The sequence below is a fragment of the Ranitomeya variabilis genome, chromosome 2 (genome assembly GCF_051348905.1).
Source record: "Ranitomeya variabilis isolate aRanVar5 chromosome 2, aRanVar5.hap1, whole genome shotgun sequence".
Lineage (NCBI taxonomy): Eukaryota > Metazoa > Chordata > Amphibia > Anura > Dendrobatidae > Ranitomeya > Ranitomeya variabilis.
Genome location: NC_135233.1, coordinates 52553587 through 52578695, shown reverse-complemented (window position 1 = coordinate 52578695; position 25109 = coordinate 52553587). Strand labels below are relative to the sequence as shown.

Genomic DNA, 25109 nt, shown 5'->3' with positions numbered 1-25109 from the left:
TGTAATGGTTATCCACAGACATTTTCTTGTAGCCAGAATCTCAATTTGCCGACACGGTGTTTCAGGGTGTTGCTTCTCATCAGTGCTAAGTATGAGATCTGATTTGTCTGGGTGAGAGGCTTAAGACTGGAGGCTAAGGGGTAGGGTTTCTCCTTGTGGAGAGTGACAAGCCAGTCCTGGCATGACAGAGTTAGAATCTTAGGCCTCTCACCCAGCCAAATCAGATCTCATACTCTGCACTGATGAGTAGCAGCACTCCGAAACACAGTGTCTGCAAACTGAGATTCTGGTATGGCTTTTATTCTAAGTCATGTGTCAAGGCTCGTTAAAGGGTCGATATTGCCTTTTAGGATCTCTGCTTCCAATAGGTGGTGCTAGAGTTCAAGTCCTCTGTGAAGAGGTAATTTACATATTTGATTTCCCAGAAGAGCATGCATGGCTTTTAAGTCTCACTCTGACATGCCAGGCCTGGCTTATCACTCTCCGCAAGGAGAAACCTTGCCCCTTTAGACCCCTGTAACTTTACAGACATGTTTAGTGTGTCATTTTGTGAACTTCATACTAAAAGTACATCACAAGTGTAATGGAGACGTAGCCTAATATTACCAAACAAGGCATAAAAAGCACCGCAACAGAACTTCTATATCTATTTCCGAGTTGTGCACTGATACTCCAGAGTTTATGGAAACCAGTATACGGCAACTAACGATTAAGATGTTTTCTTTCCATAGTTTATGACAAAGAATCCCAACAAGAGGCTCGGATGTGTGCCGTCCCAGGGGCTAGAAGAAGCCATTAAACAGCATCCGTTTTTCAAAGAAATTGACTGGGTACTTCTAGAGCAGAGGAAAATCAAACCGCCATTTAAACCACGAATTGTGAGTAGACGCAAAACGGTCTGTAATCGACACTATGGACCATGGGGGGAAGGAAATATGTTATTACTGGACCTGTATGGAGATGTGTCGGCATATTATTTATGTAACAGGTTTACATCCTGGGCCGCCATGTGGATATTTCTACTTCCATGCCAGAAATGGCCGACTGTGGTTCCATTTCCACATTTCTCCTCACCATTGGCCAGCGCCATGTAAAAATAATAAAATCAAATACTGCTCCTCCTCCCCGGGTCCAACGCCAACTCTCTGCTGCTGCTCCAGTGTCTGTCTTTTTGCTGCAGCGATGACATTATGACTATACTGCACAACACCGCTGCAGCCAGTCACTGAGCTACTGATCTACATCAGAAGAGCGCGCAGCGATTTTCTTCAATCATAAGTTATTGCTTTAACATTTTGTGACGCATTCGACCTTTTGATCGCTTTCTTTTGCATCTTTTGGGGAAGAGCAGTGACCGAAAAACGGCGATTCTGTCATTTCGATTTTTTTTATAATTTGTGGGTAAAATAATTTTATATATTAACACACTGGACTTTTACAGACATGTTGCTAACTAATGGGCTTATTTTTTTAATTTCTTCATTTTTGAATGAGGAAAAGGGAGAATTCAAACTTTCATGTATTTTTAGTTTTTATATATATATTTTTAAAACTTTTTTTTACTTTTCACTTTTTTTTTTAGTCCTCCTAGCTGACTTGAAGCTGCAATGGCTTGAACAATATACTGCAATACCAAAGTAATGCAGTATGTAGAATAATATATAGTACAAATCAGAATCTCATTTAGCTGGGCTTCACAGGAGCATCAGGAGGGCAACGACAGAGGTCTTTGGGCAACCCGTGAGGGTTGGTGGTCTGACAGCATACACCACCACGAACGTGGCCGTTAAATACCTGCATTTAATTGGTTAATCAGAGCCAGCTCTGGTGACTTCTCTTACAAGCAGGTGTTGGCCGTATAACACAGTCGGCACCTGCTCTGTGAGGAGCAGCCTCAGCTCCTGAGCCTGCAACATCCAACCGCACCCTCCCCGTATCGTATATTTTTATTTCCTGGAGAGGGAAGATGTCAAGATATTTTTAGATGGACATAAAGGTTATCCACGGCTTTTGTACTACCATAGACCAACATGTCAAAATATCAAAAAACACAAGAAAAATGTTGGCGGTGTCCTCCTTTGACTTGCTCATGATCGGGGAGCTTCTCCATGGCAATGTCTTGTTTTGTTTTCTGTAAGTAACAAGTTTCAACTGTGCAAATGGCCGTTAATTTGCTATTATTCCTGTTGTGATGATATCGTCAGAAGTGTTCCGCAGATGATGAAATATTCCCATTATTGTACCCTTAATCCTCTTGATATTCTACACTCTTCTCCACTGTTGTTCATAACTGAGAACAGCCCAGAGCATGCCAGTTTCGGCTAGGCACTGCCAGGGATTGTTCTGGCTTAATGCCTTGGATATGATTAATGTTGCTTTTAATTGCGTTTTGCATTTGACAGGTTGAAAAATCATAAAGTGAGATATAAACTCTTCTTTGAATGTTTACTCTAGAATCTGTAGGTAAACTCTTTATAAGTCAACTTCAATGAGAGTCCTTAAGTTTAGACCTACCGTCTTTTTCCCTAAATCCTACTATATCAATAGTAAATGGAATATGAATATTCCAGCAAGATGGATCCCTGGAAGAGGTAATCCCACCAACAATTATTGCTGCGATCCCAAAATTGTGTGAATAAAGCAGTGGTGCCCCCCGGAGAATGCAGCTCTCGGTTGTCTCCAGCCATCGCATTGTGAATGAATGGAGTTGAAGTGAGCATACTCGACCTACGCTCCATTCTTTTCAGAGCTCCATTCTTGGGATCGGTGGGGATTTTACAGGTCGTAACTACGGCAGTCAAAAAATTATCCCCTGCACCATGAATAGGGGATAATTTTTCTATGTTGATAAAATAGGTGAATTAAGCAGGTTTTTTTTTGCCATCGTTTAAAACTTCGGACTGCAATCTATGGACTGGCCGGCGCGGCTCCGCCAACCCAAATGTGACAGCTGCATAGAAATACATGAAGCGGTCACGCTCGGGTCAGGAGAGCCACCGGCCAGTCCGAGCATTACGATCCGATCTCAGTCCTATTTGTACAGCCATCTGACTGCGCCCTTATAGTGATAATAATATCTCACGTCTCGGAAAATAAGTAATTCAGATGGAACATTTTTACGAGGGCCTTCTGCACATGGCAAGCCTGTTTACACATGTTTGCATTGCTGGAATTTTACACCTGCATTATCTGTTGTCTTTCTATGTGCCGTGCCCATTTGGCCCGGTTTTGAATACTTGGCACAAACAGTTCAATTTTTGCAAACATCTATTTAAAGTTTTGACTCTACACAATCCTACATTTGCATCTTACATTATATAGCTATCCATGAATTACACATTGTGAAGGCAAGCATTGTGTGAGTTATAAGGTCCAAGCTTTCTGGTATCATCTATGGTGTTGGTGAAGATGTAGATGGAGCTCATTAAAGAGATTGTCTACAAAAAAGGGAAAGGATGTAATTTTCTTCTATTTTTTATTTCAGACAACCTTTTTGGAACCAAATAAGGTGTATTTTTTTGAGGGGGGGGGGGGGGGATAGAAAAGCAATACCCCTTTCTTAAAAAATCAGTGCTACATCTGGATTTCGTGGAGTATTAAAATTCCACGCCATTAAAAGTGATTGATGCTAGGCAGTAATTCCATACAACCTCTGCTGCTGTTTTGTCTTTTTTTTCTATCCCTGAACAACCATTTTAAATGGTGACTGTACTTTTAGTCAACTTTATTTCACTATTTAAATGTTATGCTTTCTTTCCTCTCAAACATCACTCCATAGTGCCGGCCGCTAAGTAGCTTTCATCTGTCCAACTTTCTATCCACTGCCTATTGTCAAGGGTAATCCGTCTCTAGCAGGAGAAGTGCCAAGAAGGATTGTAGGGAGGGAGCGTGCGGCTTTACCTCTGCTCCTCCTTTCCTCTAGCTTTTAGTTTGGCCAATGGGTGGAGCAATACAATGAGAAGTGAGATAAAGGAACTTCCAGCATCCAAAAGGCTGGTTAGGAGAAAAAGACATTCAATGGCTGAGGTCACAGGAGAGAATCTGGCAGATTATTGTAATGTCACTTTGCTCAGACTCTGATCAGAGTTTGAGCTGAGCGTCATTTTACTGTGATCCTATCCTCTCGCATGAGAGAATTGTATCACAGGTGAAGAGAAGATGGAGAACTTAATTTCTTGTCTGTGTCCGCGTAAATCGTATTGCGCTCAAATGACATCCGAGTCCAATGCTTTACACGCACCCATGGACTTGAATGGGTGCGTAAGATCCAATTTGCGGAGCCAATCGCAGCATGCCGAATTAGCATGAGAAAAAAAATGCTGCATTGCCCCATTGTATAATATTGTGCCAAGTGCTATCCCATAAAACTCGGCCGTGTTATATGTGAGCGAGCCCAAAAAGAGTGGATGACACGTTATAGAGCGTGTTTATGTAACGTAGCAATTCATGACTTAATATACTGTAAAATTTACTTTCAAGCTGTCCTCGTGCTATGCAAATTAATGATTGACTAGTCTTGGGGGAGGGTAGTTGAAGTCCCCGGACTAATGCTCGTTCGAGTCATGTAAATATACCCCTTTGGGTGTGAGCAACTTGGTTTTGCGGAAGCACCACCTGGTCTTTGCAAATATTGTGCACATGTGCAATGTTTTCTCCCCTTGAGAATGAGTAATGGAGCTGGTGTATTGTCCTCGGCATCATCAGTGCACTACGCCTGCCCAGTGACAGCAGACTAGGACAGCCGCAGAGGAGCTACACCAGAGGCGTAATGATCGCAGTCACAAAGTGTGCAAATGCTGTTTTCAGCTGAATGTTCAACCTCAGACGCACATTCAGCTGAAATGTATTGCAGCACAGAGAACCACCTGCTCCCTGCACCACAATAGCTATATCGGTTGCCAGCCAATCAGAGGTCAACAGCTGATGCCAGCATGTCTGTTGTGGGTGGCGCATGTGCAGCCCCACCTCCCTGTGCTCGCTATGAACTAGGAAGAGGAGGCTGCACGTGGCAAGAGCAGGGAACGGAAAGATGTGGGGTTTTTGCTTTTTTTAATGTGGTGGGAAACGTGCTAGGATGGGGATGTTATTAAGCAAAGGGGCCAGGATGTGTGACAGTAAACAAAGGGGCCAAGATGTGTGACAGTAAACAAAGGGGCCAGGATGTGAAACAGTAAGCAAAGGGGCCAGAATGTTGGACATTATTATAGGATGGGGATCAGGACAGGGGATATTATTACAGGATGGGGACATTATTTCAGGAATGGTCCAGGATGGGGGATATTATTACAAAATAGGGTCCAGGACAAGGTATATTATTACAGGACGGAGGTCAGAACCAAGGATATTATTACAGGATAGGGGCCAGAATGGAGGACATCACTACAGGATGAGGACCAGGACAGCGGACATTATCACTGGATGGGGGATATTATTACAGAATGGGGGACATCATTGCACATTGGGGGGCCAGGTCGAGGGACATTATTACAGGCTGTCAGTTAGGAAAGGGGAAATTATTACAGGATGGTGGCCAAAATATAATAAAGATATTATTTTAGGACTGGCCCAGGATGGAGGAAATGAACACAGAATGACAGGATAGGGGACATTATTACAGAATGGGGGCCAGGATGGGGACAATATTACAGGATGGGGTTCGGTACAGAGGACATTATTACAGGGGTCCATCCATCTGATCAAAATGCTGGTGGGGGTCCTGGTCCAAATTTTCCCCAGGGCCAATATTTACCAGCCAAAAATGTAAGGACAGTCTTACACCCCCATGTGCCACTAACGAAACATGCAAACCATGAATGATAACTATATTTACATTAATGTTTTTGGACGGTAAATGAGCTCCCTTTAAAAAATAAAACAACTCCGGTGTTTTCCGATCCCCTGTGTTCTCCTCAATGATTCATGGGTTAGCTAAGCTCTGTAGACATTTATTTGTGGTCAGGGTCTCACTGACCAGATCTGAGCCAAAGATCCGCGGTGATGTCACTATTTACTGAAATATCAGATTCCAAATTCTTGCAAAGTTTATTCAAACCAGTTAATGGTTGCAGCTTCCACTGACCATAGTGACCAATCATAAACCAACTAGAAGTTAAAAAGTTGTTATGTGATGTGAAGAATTAATATAGAGATTAACCCTTTCATTTCTATATATAAGGAGAGGTAATCGAATTAACACTGCGAGGCCGGGAATGTCCATCACATTTCAGCTACGTCTAGAACCTACAGTACATGTAACCTGCAAGCAATGTGATCACAAACCTAAGAAATCTGGGTCAGCATCAACGTTTGTGCCAATTAAAGTGTATTGTGTTGCAACAGCCTCCACACCTCTGTATATTGGCACTCGGTCTGCTTACCCACATACAAAACATGATCCTTCATGTATCCTCAGAGGGTAAATGCTGAGAATTATTATAAACATCCGTCCATGACATGTGAGGAAATTACAGTAACTTTTTTATGTAGGTATTAGATGTGATTCCACTTTTCTGCACCATTTGGTTGAATGTAAAGGTCAGGTCACTGTCTTCGACAAGATCAACACATTCCTCACCCCTTGCTATCATCATTCTGATGATTTGATTGGCTATTAAGTTTATTTAACAACACTCGAATTACTGACCTGTTCAGGCGCAACCCTATGTCATCTGATATAATAACATGATCAAACAGGTACCAGCTCTTGTGTCCTCTGTTGCTACTATTATTCCCATGATATGGTTGGCTTCTTTATACTGACAAGTCACTGTCGTCTACAAAATCTATAAGTTCCTCTTCTGCTGTAGTTATTAGCAAATCAGGAGATGATCCAGATTTTCACCAGATGTCCATAGAAAGGCATGCAAGGAGCTGGAAATCTTAGTCCTCCCCGTTCCCCTAAAAATTCTTTATTTGGTCAAACATGAGCACTGCCACTTTATGTAAAATTTACGGGACTGACCTAAGAACTATCTTTTGTTAGGAGAAACCATCAATGTTTAATTGTCAAGGTCCAACTCTTAGAAGCTAACTAGAAAACTTACAAAGATAGTACGGGCTACATGTGTCCAAAAAACATCTATCCTTTGCTTTGGCAATCTATGCCTCATTACTGAATGTTCTTCTGGACTTTGGGTCTTGATGTCACGCCAGTGAAAAGGTTTGGGGGAGCACTGCTTTTTTCAGAGGTTTTTTGCCATTTCTGGGTGACCCGGCTGTCTCCTCTTCTTTGGGAAAGTTACCTTCGAATCTCCACAAAGTTAGCAGGTAGGCTTTAAAAATATCAGTGCCTACAATTGTGGAGAATCTCTGTTTGCTCTAAATATATTTGTCAACTTTTCAAAATTTGGCACCAGAAAGATCAAAATTTTATCACACATAACCTCGTTTCAGCAGGCCAACTATGCCTCGTTCTTGAATGTGCTTCTGGACTTTGGGTCTTGATGTCATCCCAGTGAAAAATTTTGCGGTTTGGTTTTTTTTTTTTAGTTTTTGCCATTCCTGGGTGATTTATTAAATGACCTGGATGTCTGCTCTTCTTCTGGAAAGCCACCTTCAAATATCCACAAAATTAGGTAGGCTTTGAAGGCTTTCAACAAAGCAATAAAGAAAAAGTCTACATGTTAACCCAATTTGGGCCTATACAAAAAGCTATTGTTGTATGTGCCCCCACCCAAAAAAAAAAAATTCACATTCCACATATTCGTATTGTCACGATACATAAAGCGACCCCATGGGAGGGGGGGGGGGGGGGTCGGTCGGCGGATGGCATGACACACAACGGGATGGTAAAGGGGTGAGAAAGGCCCTACCAATAGGGAAATGAGGGATGGTCACCTCCTGCTCAAACCTGAGCCTGTCCCTGCACTCCCCTAATGCCCTAAGTGGGTCCTTCCCCCACTCCCATCAGGAACCTCATCCCTCGCTTTCACCTCACACTGCCCTGGCTAGTTCACAGGCCAGTAAGGGGCGCTAGCCACACCACTGCAGATAGTGTAACACAGGGGACAGTGATAAACACGAGACAGACAGGGTAATAACACAACTTAGCTTTACAACTTCCTCTGCTGGAAAGCACTGCACAACAGAATAAAGGCACCAGGATCACGAACTCACAAAACCAGCTGATAAACCACAGCAGCCAGCAAGCTCCTTACTCCAGGCTTGGTCACTGTAGATTGCCCTATCATCGACAGTCAGCTGACGCATCAGGTGACCATTTAAAGGACGGTGGGAGTGGTCACCACCCACATCAGCTGACCTAACAACTCTGCAGTTACAACAGATTGCCAGCGAGGGAAAATAATATTAACCCCCGCTGGTCCAGAAAGGAAAAAAGCTTCATTTAAATCATAGTGGAACCAGAGCTGCCACGAATCCAAAAATGGATTGTGACACGTATGACACAACTGTGCATATTAGTCTGTTTTTAAAAAACTGTCCCATGAGTGTGAAGGCAGATGCATTCCCACATAACAGTGCTCTTTCTCCCAAGAAGACAGAAATAAGTCGTTAATGTCTCTTGTGGCATATTACACAACTCTGGATTTCTGGTGTTTAATACGAATGTAAAGGACCGTCAAGCTTCAGATTCCTCTCCCAATTTAGAAAAATTCTGCAATTGATGTGGTTTTTCTAATTTAAGCCAACTTTGTGCTTGTATGCCTATGTTATTTCTCTAAAATTTATGGAAATCTTAATCTTCTGATTACAGAATAAAATTATAATAGGCTGTTGTCTGATCACATATCCAACATGCTAGTTCTCAAAAATAAGTTATGAGCCAAAACATACCGGCTTTCAATCAACCCATTAGAGTCCATTTTTATTTTCATTCCGGTGAACTTTAGAAAATAAAGATCAACTCTGATTGGCTACCAAAGGCAGTTATGGTATGTCTGTGATGAATAGGTAAAATAGGTGTTCCACTACCTGAACAACCCCTTTTTAAATAAAATAGTGCCCCCTATTGAATAAAAACACCCTATACTCACCTCCGGTAATCGGTTCAGTGTTGTTGGCGCTGGGTCTCCCGCGAGGTTTCTATGCCATGTGAGCCCTGCAGCCAGTCAACAGCTACTATTAGGCTGCTGCGCTTTCACTTTTTCAATTGGTCCACGGTTCGCCCAAACTGAGTGCAAAGATGGCAGCAACAGAAGCCTTTAGAAGGCCCCTGACTGCATGGTAGCTCATCCGTATGCTGCATCAGAACATTGATGTCAAGTGATCGCTTCACTTAAATTCCCCTAAGAGAGCTGTATAATGACATTTGAAGTGGTTAAACAGTAGCGAACTGAGCTAGCTCCACTCACTGGCGTTAGAGGCAGGTGCCAGCTGTGTAACACAGCCGAGGAAGTTCAGGCCAGGCTTTGGTAAGACATCAGGCCCTTTCCGGAGGCGTTAGTGGCACTTATGAGCACTTTTGATACTAACTCATAATTAGTAAAATCACCAATCTGGGGCTGCCCATTCATTTATTAAATAAAATAGACAGTTAAAGATTGGTGATATGTACCTCTTTAAATCCTCTCTGTCTTTTTGCACAAAACCTTTAGATTGTATGGTCTTGATGACCACAACAGATGTAAATTCCACATAGCAGTCTAGCACATCCAGAAACAGTCCTGATTCCCTTGCTCTGTAACTTGCTGTCTACTCTTTATCGGTGGTTTTTCTTCATCAAGATTTGTCTAGCACTTGGGATGCAGGAAGCTCTTTTCTTAGAACGCATTGTTCCTGCTATTGCTCAGTGCTCTCCTCATCCATAAATAAAAATCCCACCATATAGGCAATTTGACAGACAGGAGAGCAGGAGCATAGAGACAAATGCACAACCTCACTTCCTGTGCGGAAAAAGACCTGCCCTCACTTCCTGTAATATAAATTATATGTCAGTTTCTCTGCTGATCAGGTGGTTGACACTTGACAACAGGCAGTGGGAATCAAGTTTACACCTGGGCTTCCATAACCCCTCAGCAGTGCCACAGGCTGATCGCCTCCATGCCACGCTGCATTGATGCAGTAATTGATGCAAAAGGAGCCCCGACCAAGAATTGAGTGCATTTACTGAACATACATTTCAGTAGGCCAACATTTCGGATTTTAAAATCATTTTTCAAGCTGGTGTTATAAAGTATTCTAATTTACTGAGATAATGACTTTGTGGTTTTCATTGGCTATAAGCCTAATCATCAACATTAACAGAAATAAACACTTGAAATAGATCACTGTGTTTGTAATGACTCTATATAATATATGAGTTTCACTTTTTATATTGAAGAACTGAAATAAATTAACTTCTTGATGATATTCTAATTTTGTGAGAAGCACCTGTAGGTGTGCTCAATTCATGCTATTCTCGGGGTCATGCATACTGCTGATTACAGCGCTGTTTTGTCCCGATCCGTATCAAGGTTGCAATAAAAGAACGTAATGCCTCCTTGTACTTTTGCATGCCTCCGATTTTACACAGTGGCCTAAAGAAAGTTTTTCCGTATGAAAGCAGAAAAAATAAATTGTAACGCGCTCTGCTGAACTTCCACAGCCTCTATGTAACATTGTACATAGCACACTGCAGAATCCGTTGAAGGGATGTTCTCATGTTCATTCTTCAGGAGTGCAACGCTCCCTTGCCTCCCGACCTCCTGCTTGCTTAGGGCGGTGCACTCCTAATGTTTGGTTTTCGTGACGGGCCAGCAGCATAATTGCATTGCTGGCCCAAATTGTGCACCCTCTTATGCTGCAGCAGAAGCAGCTTTGCCTTTGCAGCATCAGAGGAGCACAGACACACTGAAATTGGCCCAAACCAGCAATCTGGCCAGCTTCAGATCAGCGCTTACAAGCGCTATAGCAAATAGCTTGTAAGTGCTGCACTTCTTACATAGGAGAGCGGCCATCACTGATAAACTGCAGAAGTGGCTGGTCATTTAGGCAATGAACAGTAAACAATTAAAATTAAAAAAATCCCTTTTTTTTAAAAAAGGGGAGGATATTTAGTAAGAGGTAAATTGCAAAGGTACTCCCATTTCAATTTTTCTTTGAACCAAAATCAGGGACTGCTCCCAATATGTGAAAATTAAAGAGATTTTCAATTTTCAGTAACCTTATTGTCATCCGGTACAGTTTAGCGTAAAAAAAAAAAGAAATTAAAAAATGTTGCTTTACCTCCTCTTTCCTGGCTCGGCATTGCCCGATCTGTGTTGTTTGGCTGCAGAGCTGATGTCACAGCACAGCACTGCAGCCAATCACTGAGCTCAGCATCTCGACTACAACGACAGAGCTGCTGAGTTCAGTGATTAGCTGCAGCGCTGGTGACATGACGTCAGCTCTGCAGACAAACAGACCAAAGCACAGTCAATGACTTGACAGCACAGGTTGATTTTTTTAACCCTGAACTTTCTTGGGGATAATACTATAACTTAATGAAACCAGAAAACCCCTTTAAGCTTTTGCTTATAGGAAATGTTTTCTATGATTAAAAAAATCCTAACGAACAGGAATCTGCCGTTAATAAATGAGCGCTTTCACCAGGTGACGACCTTCCTGCTAGATACAAATGGATTGTGTTGAAATGTGAATGTGTTTGTCTGCAGTTCTGCATCATCTGTCGGTGATTAATATTGCTTTAGTGAATGCAGCGTCTTTACAGCTGGTCCTATACTAAACCCAGTTGTCATTAACATGAAATTTTCAGTGTCCAATTTCCATGATTAATTATTCCTCATCAGCAGCCTGACATTGTTCTGTGTGCTGTATGTGTAAAGCCGTAGTGCAGTAAAATCCTAGGGGTCGGGACTTTAACATTGATGGCCTATCCTTAGGATAGGTGGCTAATGTCTGATTGGTGGGGGTGCGACCCTCGGCTCCTCCACCAATCAGCCGTCGACTGTATAGTGGCCGCTGCCGGTACTGCACATCCCCCCCCTATTTAAACCAATATGTGGCCGATGTGCAGAACCTGGTCGCAGTCACTATTCTGTGCTGTGGGTTTGGCTATGAAAGGCAAATGGTGCAACAATTTTAATGAAACCCAATTCCAAAAATGATTTTCAGCAAAAAGAAAACATGCATTTAAATAAGAAATTTACAATACTTAATTCTTTGTTGTATTTTTTTTTTTTATCTCTTATGAATTTATTTCTGTGCAATCGCTTTAAGGTAATGTTACCAGAACAATCTAATAGGTGTACTTCCTACAAACAAAGGGCTCGCACATGATGACGATTGGTGACAGTGTGCTGAATGTCCGCAGCATCAAAAATGCTACGTTATATAAGTCAAAGAGAGTGTAATAAAACTTCCTGTATGGGATATTGTAAAATTCTAGAATAAAGACACCAAACCATTTCAAAGTGTTGTATGCTAATCTGGCCACAAGGGGCACTGTGAAGCTTCTCGCTGACTATTGTGGCGCTTCTGGGGTCACACCCATTACTGGATACATTCCATAGGCGCCATACACAAGTCCGACCACCTGCAAAAAAGTAGACTCAGGATCTCGTAGATTGGTCACAGTGATCCTGGACATAGTGTTGTCACAAACCCCAGCGTCACCATTTTGGTGGAAGCACCCGGCTCGGTGTCGCCTATCCCTGATGTAAAGTAAATGAGGAGAAACAATTAACTTCTCGTAGCTCCATTGTGGAAGCTAATGCGCGTTATTTTCCATAAACATGTTGTTTTTGTGTCTTCATAAATGGACTGTGGAAGGGAAAGATACCCGAGGGAAAAATGCGGAAGTATAGCATCTGTAGATGAAAATGCCGGAACATATTCAAGGCCGATGTGCTGTAACATTCTGGAACATTCTGCACACTCGCTAACAGAGCTAGATGACCGATATACATTGTGTCATCGTATATAAGTGTACAATTTGACATCTTGTGTTATAATTTTCCTTTTGTAATCATGTGAAACATTATATTTGCCCATTTTCTTTTAATTCAAGCACTGAGTATATTCATTATCTTGTCTAAATGTCTCCACTCAGTCAATTAAAGTGAACCTGTCTGCAGAATTTTGCTCAGTAAACTACAGGCATTGTCAGGTTGCCGCTGTTATACTGATTAAAATGATACCTGTGGTGCAGAAATCCGTCTTGTGGTTCTTGTGTAATCAGTGTTAGAAGTTTTCAGTTAGTGATATGCCCATGCGCCGGGGCGGGACTGTAGACAGAGTCTTATCTTCCTTCTCTAGGCCAGAGAAACCAAGGAAAGATGTGCCCACATTCTGCCCCGAGGCACAAACAGTCTGTCTCTATGATGAGGAACATGTTAGTGATTCAGGGCGGTCTGTGGGCAGGTCTGTCCTTAGTCTCTCTGGCCTAGAGCAGGAAGATAAGACCGACGCACTGGCATCTCATTAACGGAAAACTTACACAAGAACCACAAGACAGATTGATTCACTTCAGATATCATTTTAATCAGTATAACAGCAGCAACCTGACACTGTCTGTAGTTTACTTAGCACAATCCTGCTGGCAGGTCCACTTTAAACACCAGGCAATTTTCTCCCTCTTTATGACCAGGCATAGTTTTGTTTATTAACCTCATATGGGTTTGAAAGTTACATTTTCTCTTGTTCATAAAAAAAAGTTTGCCTTTTCTTATTTTATGCAGTGTACATTATATTAATTCCTTATTTTAATTTGTTTCTTGTTCATTCGTTTTGTTTGTTTTTTTCTTTTTCTTCTTTATTTTTTCCTTCCTTACTTTCCTTTAATCCTTCATCACGTATTATTCTTTCCTTCCTTTTCTTCCATCCTCTTCTTCCTTCTTCTTTCCTCTCTTTTCATCCTTTGCTTTCTTCTTTCTGTTTTCTTTCCCTTTTTCCATCTTTTCCTTCATTTATTTTGTTTCATTCCTTTCCTTTTTTCTCTCTTTCCTTACACCTCATATTCCTTTCTTCCTTTACTTTCCTGTGTTTCTCTTTTCCTTCCTTTTCATCCTTCCCATCCTTCTGGTCCCTACCTTCCTTTCTTCTGTTCCCTAACTAGCCTTCCTTCCTTCCCTCTCTCTCTCCTTCCTTTCCATCTTTCTTCCCTCCATCCTTTCTTTCTTTTTTTTCCTCCATAATATCCTGGAGGATTTTTTTTTACTTTGCAGTAAATTTACCTCTGATATATTGACCCCTGTTACATCCAGTTATTGAGCACCTGGTAATCACATGATTCATGGGACTGGAGCTGCCCATTTTGCTTACTAAAATGTGTACACAGCACCCATTGATTGGGAGGCAGAAATGATGATAAACCATCTCTGCCTTCTCTGTGGGACTTGGACAGTCTATCACCTTTCCATGTAGATTTCCTTGCGGCTTAAGACTCTGCAAAGACATTCAGAATCTTTAGAGGTTAATTTCATAGCATGTCATTATAGGTTTGGATCTCCAAACCCCCAAGCTCATTTATAAGACAACCTGTCATGTGTCTGAAAAAAAAAAGTTTATTAAATTGACAAAATCCCAGTGTTCCCATGGATTCCATTTGTCATCTTGTCACTCCTTTTGAGAAGATATGCCTTTTTTTTTGGTACCAGGTATGCTTGTAGTGGTACAACAGGGCATTTCACAAGACTTTTCTCTTGGGGAGTGTAGTCCTTCCCCTCTATGACGCTGCCCAATCATCGCTCGGCAGTGATCATACTGGCCAACCAGATTCCAGATGCTGCCGAGCAGTGATTGGGCAGCATCATAGAGGAGAAGGACTACACGCCCCCAGCAGAGATAACTCTTGGAAACCCTGTTGGACCAAAACTCCATTGAAGCACATGTATAGTTGGTGCCAAAAAAGAAGAAAAGGCACGGGAGTGACAACATGAGAAATGGAACACCGCGGCAGATTCAGGGGAATTTTGCCAAGATAGTAAACTATGGTAATTTTTTAGACATGGGACAGATCGTCTTTAAACAACCTTAGGTGTACATGATAAAAACATTGTCCAACCTGCAGTCACCACTAGCCGTTGATTATAAGCTTACCATATATTGATTTATTAAAGGGGTTGTTCACTACTAGGACTTTCTACTTACTACTAGGACTTCACTACTTACATTGTAATGAGTGTAAGGGAAACTGTATAAATCCTTCCCCAGTGTGGCTCCCCCTAGCGGTGGATAAAATATTAGCAAATTAATTAGCACCGAATTTTGGATCTCGCTTTAGAGACACTTTAATTTTTCTATTGCTACCTTTAACACCAACCAATTTTTCTGCTTATTTTTCCAGAAAACCAAACGTGATGTTAACAACTTTGACCAGGATTTTACACGAGAAGAACCTGTTCTGACACTGGTGGATGAAGCCATAGTGAAACAAATCAATCAGGGCGAATTTGAAGGATTCTCCTATTTCGGAGAGGAACCTTTGGCCTGAAGTGGAATTACGCCCTGATGCAGTAGTCCTATGGAGACGTAACACGTGACTGAGATTCAGTGGATCCTTACAAACTTGTTTTATTATGAGCCTGCTACTTGTGGAAAGATTCTATTTATTGTTGCTATTGATTTATTGTTGTTTTTTTTAAAAAAAAAAAACTGAAGGCACTCCTATTTTCTGTTATTTGGAGCGATGCAACATTGCAGTTTGTATCCTTAGCCGTAACATTCTGCCAGATGGCGACCACAAATTACTAGACAATCTTAGGAAAAAAAAAAACATTTTTTTTAATTTATTTTTTATTTTATTTTTTTATTACCATTATTATTATTATTTTTTATTATTTACAAGTGTATATTAGGAAAGCAATGCAGGGTGAGTTGTAAGTATTTTAAGTTATTTTAACCCTTTCCTGCTTAAACACTGTTCCCTTCAACCACTGAGACAGATGGACGTTACTTGTCATGTGAAAAAAAAAACAAAAAAAAAAACAATTTTGGAATGAGGTCTGCAAAACTTGTAAATATATCGGAGAGCACCATAAGGCACCACAATAGTCTCGTTATACAGCCCCCCCACCCATTTTCCCTTGTGACCATTTCATGCAAACACTTAAAGGGGTTGTATGAGATTCAAGCAAAAAAAAAAAAAACTTTTTCTAAAAAGAAATAGCGCCACCTTTGTCCATAGGCTGCTTGTGGTATTGCAGTTTAGAAGCATAATAAATAAATGGGACTCAGTTGTAATTCCACACATAGCCAGCATGGAAGAGTGGCGCTGTTTCTAGAAGGAAGTAGTCAAATTATTATATATACATCCTTTGGATAGGAAAGTGGCGGCTGTACTTTTAAGAAGACGTGTACATGTCAGTGCCCTGAGTTTCGGAGGGGGCACTTGTGTGGTCGTCAATATCTTTTTAAGGGCTACATTATTTTAGCAGTCAGCTGAGGCTTAGTTAATCTTCTTTACTGATGTATCCTAAATGACTGACAGTCCCCCGATCCCATAGATTTGTGCCATACAATAGTATCTAGAATCATTGCATTGATAAAAATGGATGCAGCATCCTGAATCCCAGGACCAAAGCTTAAAGGGAACCTTTCGTGATCAAACTCCGCCCATTCATATTATAAAGCAGAAAGACCTGAATAGATTGATATATAGTTTTGTGGGAAAAAATGTAATGCAACCTGATATTTTTTCATTTTACTTTTTCTGGGCGTAGGAGTCCAGTGGGCAGTCCTAATCAGAGACCGCCCACTTGACCCCTGAGCCGTGAAAGAGCTGGGAATCCAATCACTAAAGTCCAATTTCTACTGAAACTTTTTCCCACATATCTATATGTCAATCTGCTCGGCTTTTCCTGCTCTATAACTTGCTGCCTACAGATCGGACTACATGTTCAATGTGATAGGTTGACTTTGGAAGAATTTATTACAAGGCTACTGTAGATCCACCCATTATGGAATTTTTCTCTTCCATTAATGCTCAGCTGCTGATACTTTTCTTCCTAGAAGTTCTATACAAAAGTCCCCTTAGTTCTTAGAAAAAAAAGATGAGTTTTTTTTCTGCCAGTATCCCTATGACAACACTCCCTGTCTTATACTACTGTCTATTCATTGCTTCATAGGGGAAGTGGATACAAATCTGAATTTGCATGAATGTCTGCGTCCCTACTGAAACTATTTATGGCTATTAGATATGGTCATTATTTGAGGATGGATTTGGATTCAGATAAGCGTCCTCCGACGACCCTGCTTAGTAGTGGAAAAGGGGAAAAAGTGTTGTCACAAAAAAAAAACTATAACTTTTAAATCAATTTAAAGAGGTATTTCTACCTCCAAGATATGTAGTAGGTGTAATATTAATAATATTATCAAATACCTCCAATTAGAAATGTAGTATAGTTCTTCTGGTAAACTTTGTCTCTTACCCCATATGCAAGGCACTGCAGTAGCTTAGGTATGCACGGTAACGACCTCTCATGTAGTGACAGTTAGATTTTAGTGTTAGTAACCACGGATACCTAAGCTACCGCAATGCCCTGCGCATAGGGTAAGCAACATAGCTCATCAGAAGAACTATACTACATTTCTAATTGGAGGTATTTGATATTATTACACCTACTACATATTAGGATAGGATCTTGGAGATGGAAATAGCCATTTAATCCTCTCTGCCTTGTGCCATGGAGTGGTACCATGATTTATAAGGGTGAATATCTCTCCAATTATGGCACAATTAGAGGAGAAAGATCCACATCCCAGAGTAGGAAACCATTGACATCCATGGGTGTCAGTCGGCGCTGTGTTGCGGGACTACAGCATTGTTGGTTCTTTAGGACTCGTAGGATTTCCCCTTATAATATTTTTGTATGAACCGTCTCCCGGACCGTAATCATTGCTCCTCTCGTTCATGAATCTACAGCACTATTGTCCTATTTTTCTTTTCTTTTTTTTTTCTTTGTGACGGTCAGAATGAAAAACCCTTTTGGGGATAAGTGTGCAAATGATCAAACGACGACGATAACTGACATTCACCAGAAACTGTACATTGAGTTTGTGTTTTTATTTGGAAAAAAAAGAAAGAATTTTGGATAAAAAAAAAAATAAAGAAAATGACGACAACTTAGGCAGAAACCGTCCCGCCATAGTCACCTTGTCGTAGTTGTGCTGACAGTGTTACTTATGTTTTCATTTGCAGAGTACCCTGTGTATTTGTGTATACCTGTATTGCAATTTCTGATGTATTTTACTGGATTTTACTGATTTTTTTTTTTCGTTGTTGTTGTTGTAAGCGGCGACCAGGATTCATTTTAAAGTGACAGACAATGAATCCACTGCTGCTGCTTCTTGGGGGGGAAAAAAAAAAATCAAAAATACTTGTGAGTGACAAAGTGGCACTAAGGAAGCTTTATTTGCCTTTTGTACAGGTGAGATTTTTTTGTAAATAGTGTTTGCGGCAAAAAAAAAAAAGCCTGTGGAGTCTTATTCATTATAAAAGGTATCAAACTGCTGCATGTACCGGAAAAAAAAAAATTATAAAATGCTAGTCCATAAAGAATTTATTATAATAAGGTCAATGTGCAATACTCTGTATGTGTATTGGTTCAAGTTTCTGTGAGAGATTATTATTTTTTTTATAATTAATATTATTATTATTATTGTTTTTGTTTTAAAAGATGTAAACAGATATTACGCTCTACTAGATCTATTGTAAAGTATTTCAGAACTTTGTAACTGTAAAGATAGGAAGGAATATTGGCTTGAAGCAACAGTGCATCAGTTTTGTTTCTTTGTTTTTAGGCCTTTTTATTATTATTATTATTATTATTATTACTTTCTTCCAAACTCCCTTTTGAGCTATTTATACAACCTATTAGGCTTTTACTCCATTTTTTTTATGTTTCCATTTTCCTATTGCTCCATGATGAACTGTTGGGTTTAATGTTAGTTGCAGCTTTACCTGGTGATGGCCTGAAAATGGAAAGACTATGTAGTGGAATTCAGTATCTTCCATATTCCAAGAGGATTGGCAAATATTCCGTGCCCCACCTATACTCCCCCCACCCCCCGGAAACCTCCCGAGGATAAGTATTGACACCAGGAAGCTCTACCATCGCAAGGTGCTCCAGCATCTAATTGTGCTTCAAAAGGACACAACTTCAAAGAAGGGGGTCACTACCACCCACAAAAATTTTGGAAAATTTCTGCTATAGCCACCCAGAGAAATCAAGGAACCGGGGCACCAGACGTCCTCCTTATGGGAACTTTATAAGTTCAGAAAATCACAACGTTTCGGCTGCACGGGGCCTTTATCAAGCCATGAAACCGTGAGAGTAATATGCATATTTCTCTCTTTTTTATGGCTTGATAAAGGCCCGGCATTGCTGAAACATTGTTATGGTATCTTTCTTAGTACAGAAAAGTCATTAGAGCTATGCATACCTCTTTCTTTTTTATGGCTTGATAAAGTCCCCACGTGGCTGAAACATTGTTATGGTAATTTTATTAGTATTTATTATGCACTGCTTATATAGCGCTATCCTATACATTATCATCGCTTTCCCCATGGGGCTCACAATCTAGATTCCCTATCAGTATGTCTTTGGAGTGTGGGAGGAAACCCACACAAACACGGGGAGAACATACAAACTCCTTGCAGATGTTGTCCTTGGTGGGATTTGAACTCAGGACTCCAGCGCTGCAAGGCTGCACTGCACCACCGTGCTTAATACAGAAACATTGCAATGTTTCAGCTGTGCAGGGCCTTTATCAAGCCATTAAAAGGAGAGAAATATGCATACCACTCTCTTTTTTATGGCTTGATAAAGGCCAGGCACTGCTGAAACATTGTTATGGTATCTTTATTAGTACAGAAATGCATACCTCTTTTTTTATGGCTTGATAAAGGCCCTACGTGGCTGAAACGTTGTTATTGTAATTTTATTAGTACAGAAAAATCACCATGTTTTGGCTGTGCAGGGCCGATGGGTTCACAATCTAAATTCCCTATCAGTATGTCTTTGGAATGTGGGAGGAAACCGGAGAACCCAGAGGAAACCCACACAAACATGGGAGGAACATACAAACTCCTTGCAGATGTCCTTGATGGGAATTGAACCCAGGACCCCAGCGCCTCAAGGCTGCAGTGCTGTCCACTGAGCCACCGTGCTGCCCTACTCTTTTTTATGGCTTGATAAAGGTATTATTGTTATGGGAATTTTATTAGTAGAGAAAAATCACAATGTTTTGGGCGCACGGGCCTTTATCAAACCTTAAAAAAGAAAGAGGTATTTTTTTTTACAGCTTGATAAAGGCCCTGCTCATCTAAAACGTTGTGGTTTCTCTGTACTAATAAAGTTACGATAAGGAAGACGTCTCGTGCCTGGTGCCCTGGATTTCTCTATATTGCTACAACCTTGCGGAGGGTTGCACTAAGTGTGCACGGACAACAAAGTGGTGCATGGGACTCATCTATTGCAACTATAGCCACCAAGAGAGGGAACCTTAAGAGTTGGCCAGTGTGGGGTACACAGCAGCATCAGTAACCTTTTGGCAAGTAGCATACCGGTGGATGTTCTTCTTTAATTATCATGTCAATATTAGGCATAACATTCTTAGTTATTTTCTTCATAAATCATTAGAAAAGTCGAATTTATTTATTTTTTTTCCTGCAAAATACTGTAGTTCCAAATCCCCTGAACAGCCTAAGATATAATTGACAATATTCTGTCCGCCACTAGAGGGAGCTTTAATTTAAACCTAGTATGCAGTAAGTTCCCTAGCTCCCCCTAGTGGAGGAAATTTTTTTTCAGTTCTATAGCAAAGATTTAGGGCTTCCGCTATTAAAAAAAAACTTTTGAGGGGTGGCTTTCTTTTTTTTTTTACAGTTAAATGCACGTATTATGTGCTAACGATATGTTTTGTCATTAAAATTTTGCACCGTTTGTCTTCTATAGCTTCTGTGTTGCATTTTTTTTACTGCTGGCTGCAGAATGAGGTAACTGAGGATCCATCATGGTCTAGTTTTGCCAGAAGGGTTTGATACTTACCTTTTGTCTTCAGAGCTTCTCTTAGCCGATCTATGACCACAAAGTTTAGCTCCTCCTTCATGTTTCCATAAATCATCTGAGAGGAGCTTAGGAGGAAGATAAGACTTCTAAATTATCCCATCAGAAGGAGCTCACTGATGGACTCTCGGTTCATCTTATTCTGCAGCCAACAATAGACAGTGCAGCACAGGGGCTTTACAGGGCAAACGATGAAATATTTTGAATCAAAATCAACTTCAAAGTATATTTTTTAGCCTAAAACACCTGCAATTGGTGGGGTTGTCTAGTCAAAGTACATTGATGACCTATCTGTAGAATGGGTCATCAGTATCAGATACATCATTATCACTACACGCTCCAGAAATAAACAGATGGGACAGACCCGCACAGCCCAGCTCCATTCAGTGTGTAGCGGCCTCTGCCGAGTGCTGCAGAACAGCAGCGAAATAACAAAAATTTACCCCCGAAGTTTATCCCGAAACTACTAAACTTGCCTAAATTACCAAACCGCTAGAACGGAGCATCTAAAAACACCCCCCAAAAAATTACTAATCATCTAGGTAGCACGTTCCTATAGAAGTCACTCTTTGCCGCTGACCGTGATGCTTTGCCATCTTCCACCTAACTTAGGGGTGCAGTCCAAAATTACAGAGTCACATCCAGCCCCTGTGGTCAACATTAACGAGGTTGTTCGAGACAGAAACAAGACACATGGCTGTGAAATGGCTCAAGTGAATGAGATGGAGCTGCAATACCAAATGCAACCTCTGGGCTACAGTGGCGCTGTTTCTAGAAGAAATTCGTTATTTTATTTACTCTCATAAATCCTAAATACATAGCAGTGCTCACGTCAGACATTCAGACGACGCTACTACTGAAGTGTTTCCTATCGGCTGGTATATCTAGACCTCATCCTGTATATTTGCCCTGACGTTCTCCTCTTGTGCCGCCGTATCCTGAGCCTACAAGTCACAGCCGCCGAGGTGGAAACGCAAAGTACTAACAAATATGCTGTTTGGGAAGCTTTACTCTTGCACATAAATGGTACAGTCGTACAGGTTTACCGGGTAAAGCCAGGATTTTGCTAGCACTGCTGCTGCTTGGACAGGGCATTAGGGTCTCCGCACCATTTTTTCTTGTCTTCGGTGGGGGGGAGGGGGGGTCTCTTGTGTCACAACCTGTAGTAAGGTTGTCAAGAGCTGAGCACTATTAGACTTGGCACTAAAAAAGAGCACCATTATTAAAGTGCCCTTACTGATAAATCAAAGACCAGACTGTCTGATTGCATCATATATACGGCGGCCTACCGGAAAGGTTTAATTTTTCCCAAATGATCCAGTGGCAGAGGTGTATGTCACCTGCTTACTCCACTCTTCCCATCAAAAACACATGAACACTCATCTGAATTGATCATACATTTGTATGTGAAGGATGGAAAAGTTGGCCAACAACTATGGGCATCTTTCGAACTAGATCAGTTCTCCTGATTGACCAGTGTATAGGACCGAAAGCAATCTAATAATCGCATCCTCTGTAGTGGGCAGCTACTAATTCAGAACACTAAGTCATTCCCATCCAAACTTCCCCCTTCATGTCTGGCTGCAGCTCTCTCATAGAGACCATCGGGGCTCTCTGCCGAGCCGAGCGTTCCTACGTATGGGCAGTCGGGAGAGACAGCTGTTGGCAGAACAGCTACCTAATTAGTAGTGGCAAATGCCCAAATGGGCACCTTTTGGGCCAGTGATCTGCAATCCATTTTCCCCCCTAAACTCAGGTGTAATTATATCATTAATTCATTCATTCTTTTGGAAAATGGCTTCTGGAAACAATGTCTGAAACATCTATTACATTTTATCTGTTTAAGAGGAAGATAAAGGGGTCTAGGATGGTCTTCCCTCCCTCTCAATTAGCTATGAGCTATAAAGGGGGCCGGTGATATTCCAAAAATCAATGGCTGCCCATTGGGCACCTCAATGGGAGCCGTACTCTAGGGAAAATGATAATATGTACATCCCCTTTAAAAAAAAGTAGAGATCCCTATTGGCGCTGTACTCTTTTTCTTAGGAAGCTCAGCGCCTAGGGCCCCTGCAATCAAATTTTGGCATGATGCACCGGTATTGTATATACGAGGTCTTCATACATTGAGTCATTCCGAATACAAGAGTAATAATTCCCGACCCGCGCCATTAACCCCTGAGAAGTTCTGTTCTCCGGTGAGCACCTACCTGCATATTGCATTCATTTCCATAGGATTCCTGTATTCTACACCTAATATTTTCTATGGGTGGATAAAATTCATGTCATCCTCCTAATGTTTTTACACAAGGTTTTTACTATTAGATTTGCCAAAACTCGGAACTATCGGTAAGGCCACAAGAAATACAAATAGTCTACATACAATTCCTTTATTCCGGCATTTATAGGAACCGTCACTTGTTCCAGATTGTAGGAAAACTATATAGTAGTGAGATAATATTTATTTTATGTCCAGATTCTCAAAAAAGATAAAGTTTTTCCTAAAATTGGGGACAAAGACCAAAATCTGGCAAATAGACTGCGCTATGGCGGTCCATGCACACCGCGGTATTACAGATCTACGTTTATTAAATGGTGCCCATGACATGACGTGCATACTTCATTGTGGACAGAGTTCCTATAAGTTTTTTAATTATCTCCTTACACTCACTTATAAGACCCCCATAGACATTAGATGACAGGTGGTCAAACCCCAAGATTGTACCTCTCACAAAAGTAGAAAAAGTCAGTATCATTTTATTAAACACATTATTTTAAAATACATGAACCATATAATTGCTGATACATATTGGAAGATTCAGAAAAGAAGATAAATCAAGTATAGAGAAAAATAGGTGGCGAGTATAGAGAAAAATAGGTCAGGTCTAACCCCGGGTATAGTAATAAATACATGCAATGCCAAATGGAAAATACTTGCCAGTTTAACAATATTTATATGGTCTAAGAATGACCCCATTCAAACAAGCTAGTCCATTTAAACAGAGTTTAATAAATTCAGTTCTTACTCATAATGTGATCAAAAGACTATGAATGTCACCACCACCACCTCGACGCGCGTTTCGCACAGATGCTTTCTCAAGGGGAGTGTGAAATAAATAATGTAGTTATAACATTTCTCAATATGTCAGGCAATTAGAAAAGCAAAGTGACGAACTGTCGAAATTGCCAGATTTCTGAATGCCAGATTAAAGGAATTGTTTCTGCTCATACAGTGTATGTGTGGGTGTGTGCGTTTACTAGAGCTATGATGGATGTGCTGTTACACCTTACCCAGTCTGAGTTTCCTTCCTCTCTATTACCTGCCATGTATAGTTGAATTCTAAGCAAACTGCCAAAAATACAAGAAAAAGAAGAGCTGAACGTCGGTCACACTCATTCCCGCGTCATGAGAAAAGGCTAGGACATTACCAGACAAAGCTGAAAATTACCTCTAATAAACTATGTGCAAATAGTTCTGGCTATATATAAATATATAAATATAAAGTATTTCCGTTTTTGTATTGTGATGCTTTATTTGTACAGGACACTTTTTTTTTCTTATCGATGTGTTTTAAATCTATTGCCATTCATTTGTGTTACTTTCATTGTAAAAATTATTACTGTGCCAAATGTACTGTACTCAAGAGGATGTGAATGTGTAAATGTTCAGAACCCAATAAATACAACAATATTAAATGGAGATATCCGTGACTGTGCAAAGTGGTCTCTGTTCATGGGGAATATTTACTATATGGGGTCTAGATGGACTGGTAGATGACAGATAGCAACACTCTGGTTATTGGTGCAGAAGAATCTGCTGCAAATACCCGACATGTGCACATACCCCGATGCATCATTATATGCAATCAACATGATAATTCATAGATAATAGGTACATAGCAAAAGCAAATTCTATGCCAAAAATTGTCTATTTATTAGATAGATAATAGCTAGATAGATAATAGATAGATAATATAGATAGGTAGACGATAGATAGATAGATAGATAATATATACGGTAGATGTATAATAGATAGATGATTGACAGACAGATAGATAGATAGATAGATACATAGATAAAAGATAGATATATAATATATAGATGATAGATAATAGATAAATAGATGATAGATAGATAATAGATAGATCTATAGATAGATAATAGAGA

At 40.6% G+C, this 25109-nt stretch overlaps 1 protein-coding gene across 3 annotated transcripts in view; it reads left to right on the top strand.

Moving 5' to 3' along the window:
• PRKCE (protein kinase C epsilon) overlaps window positions 1-24642 on the top strand; it is a 442590-nt gene extending 417948 nt beyond the window's left edge. For all 3 annotated transcript variants that reach the window (XM_077282410.1, XM_077282411.1, XM_077282412.1), the window contains 2 exons: window positions 732-878; window positions 15224-24642. In XM_077282410.1, the coding sequence (XP_077138525.1) occupies window positions 732-878; window positions 15224-15370 (294 nt within the window). In that variant the 3' untranslated portion in view covers window positions 15371-24642. The remainder of the gene's footprint in view (window positions 1-731; window positions 879-15223) is intronic.
• Window positions 24643-25109: the final 467 nt, after the last annotated feature.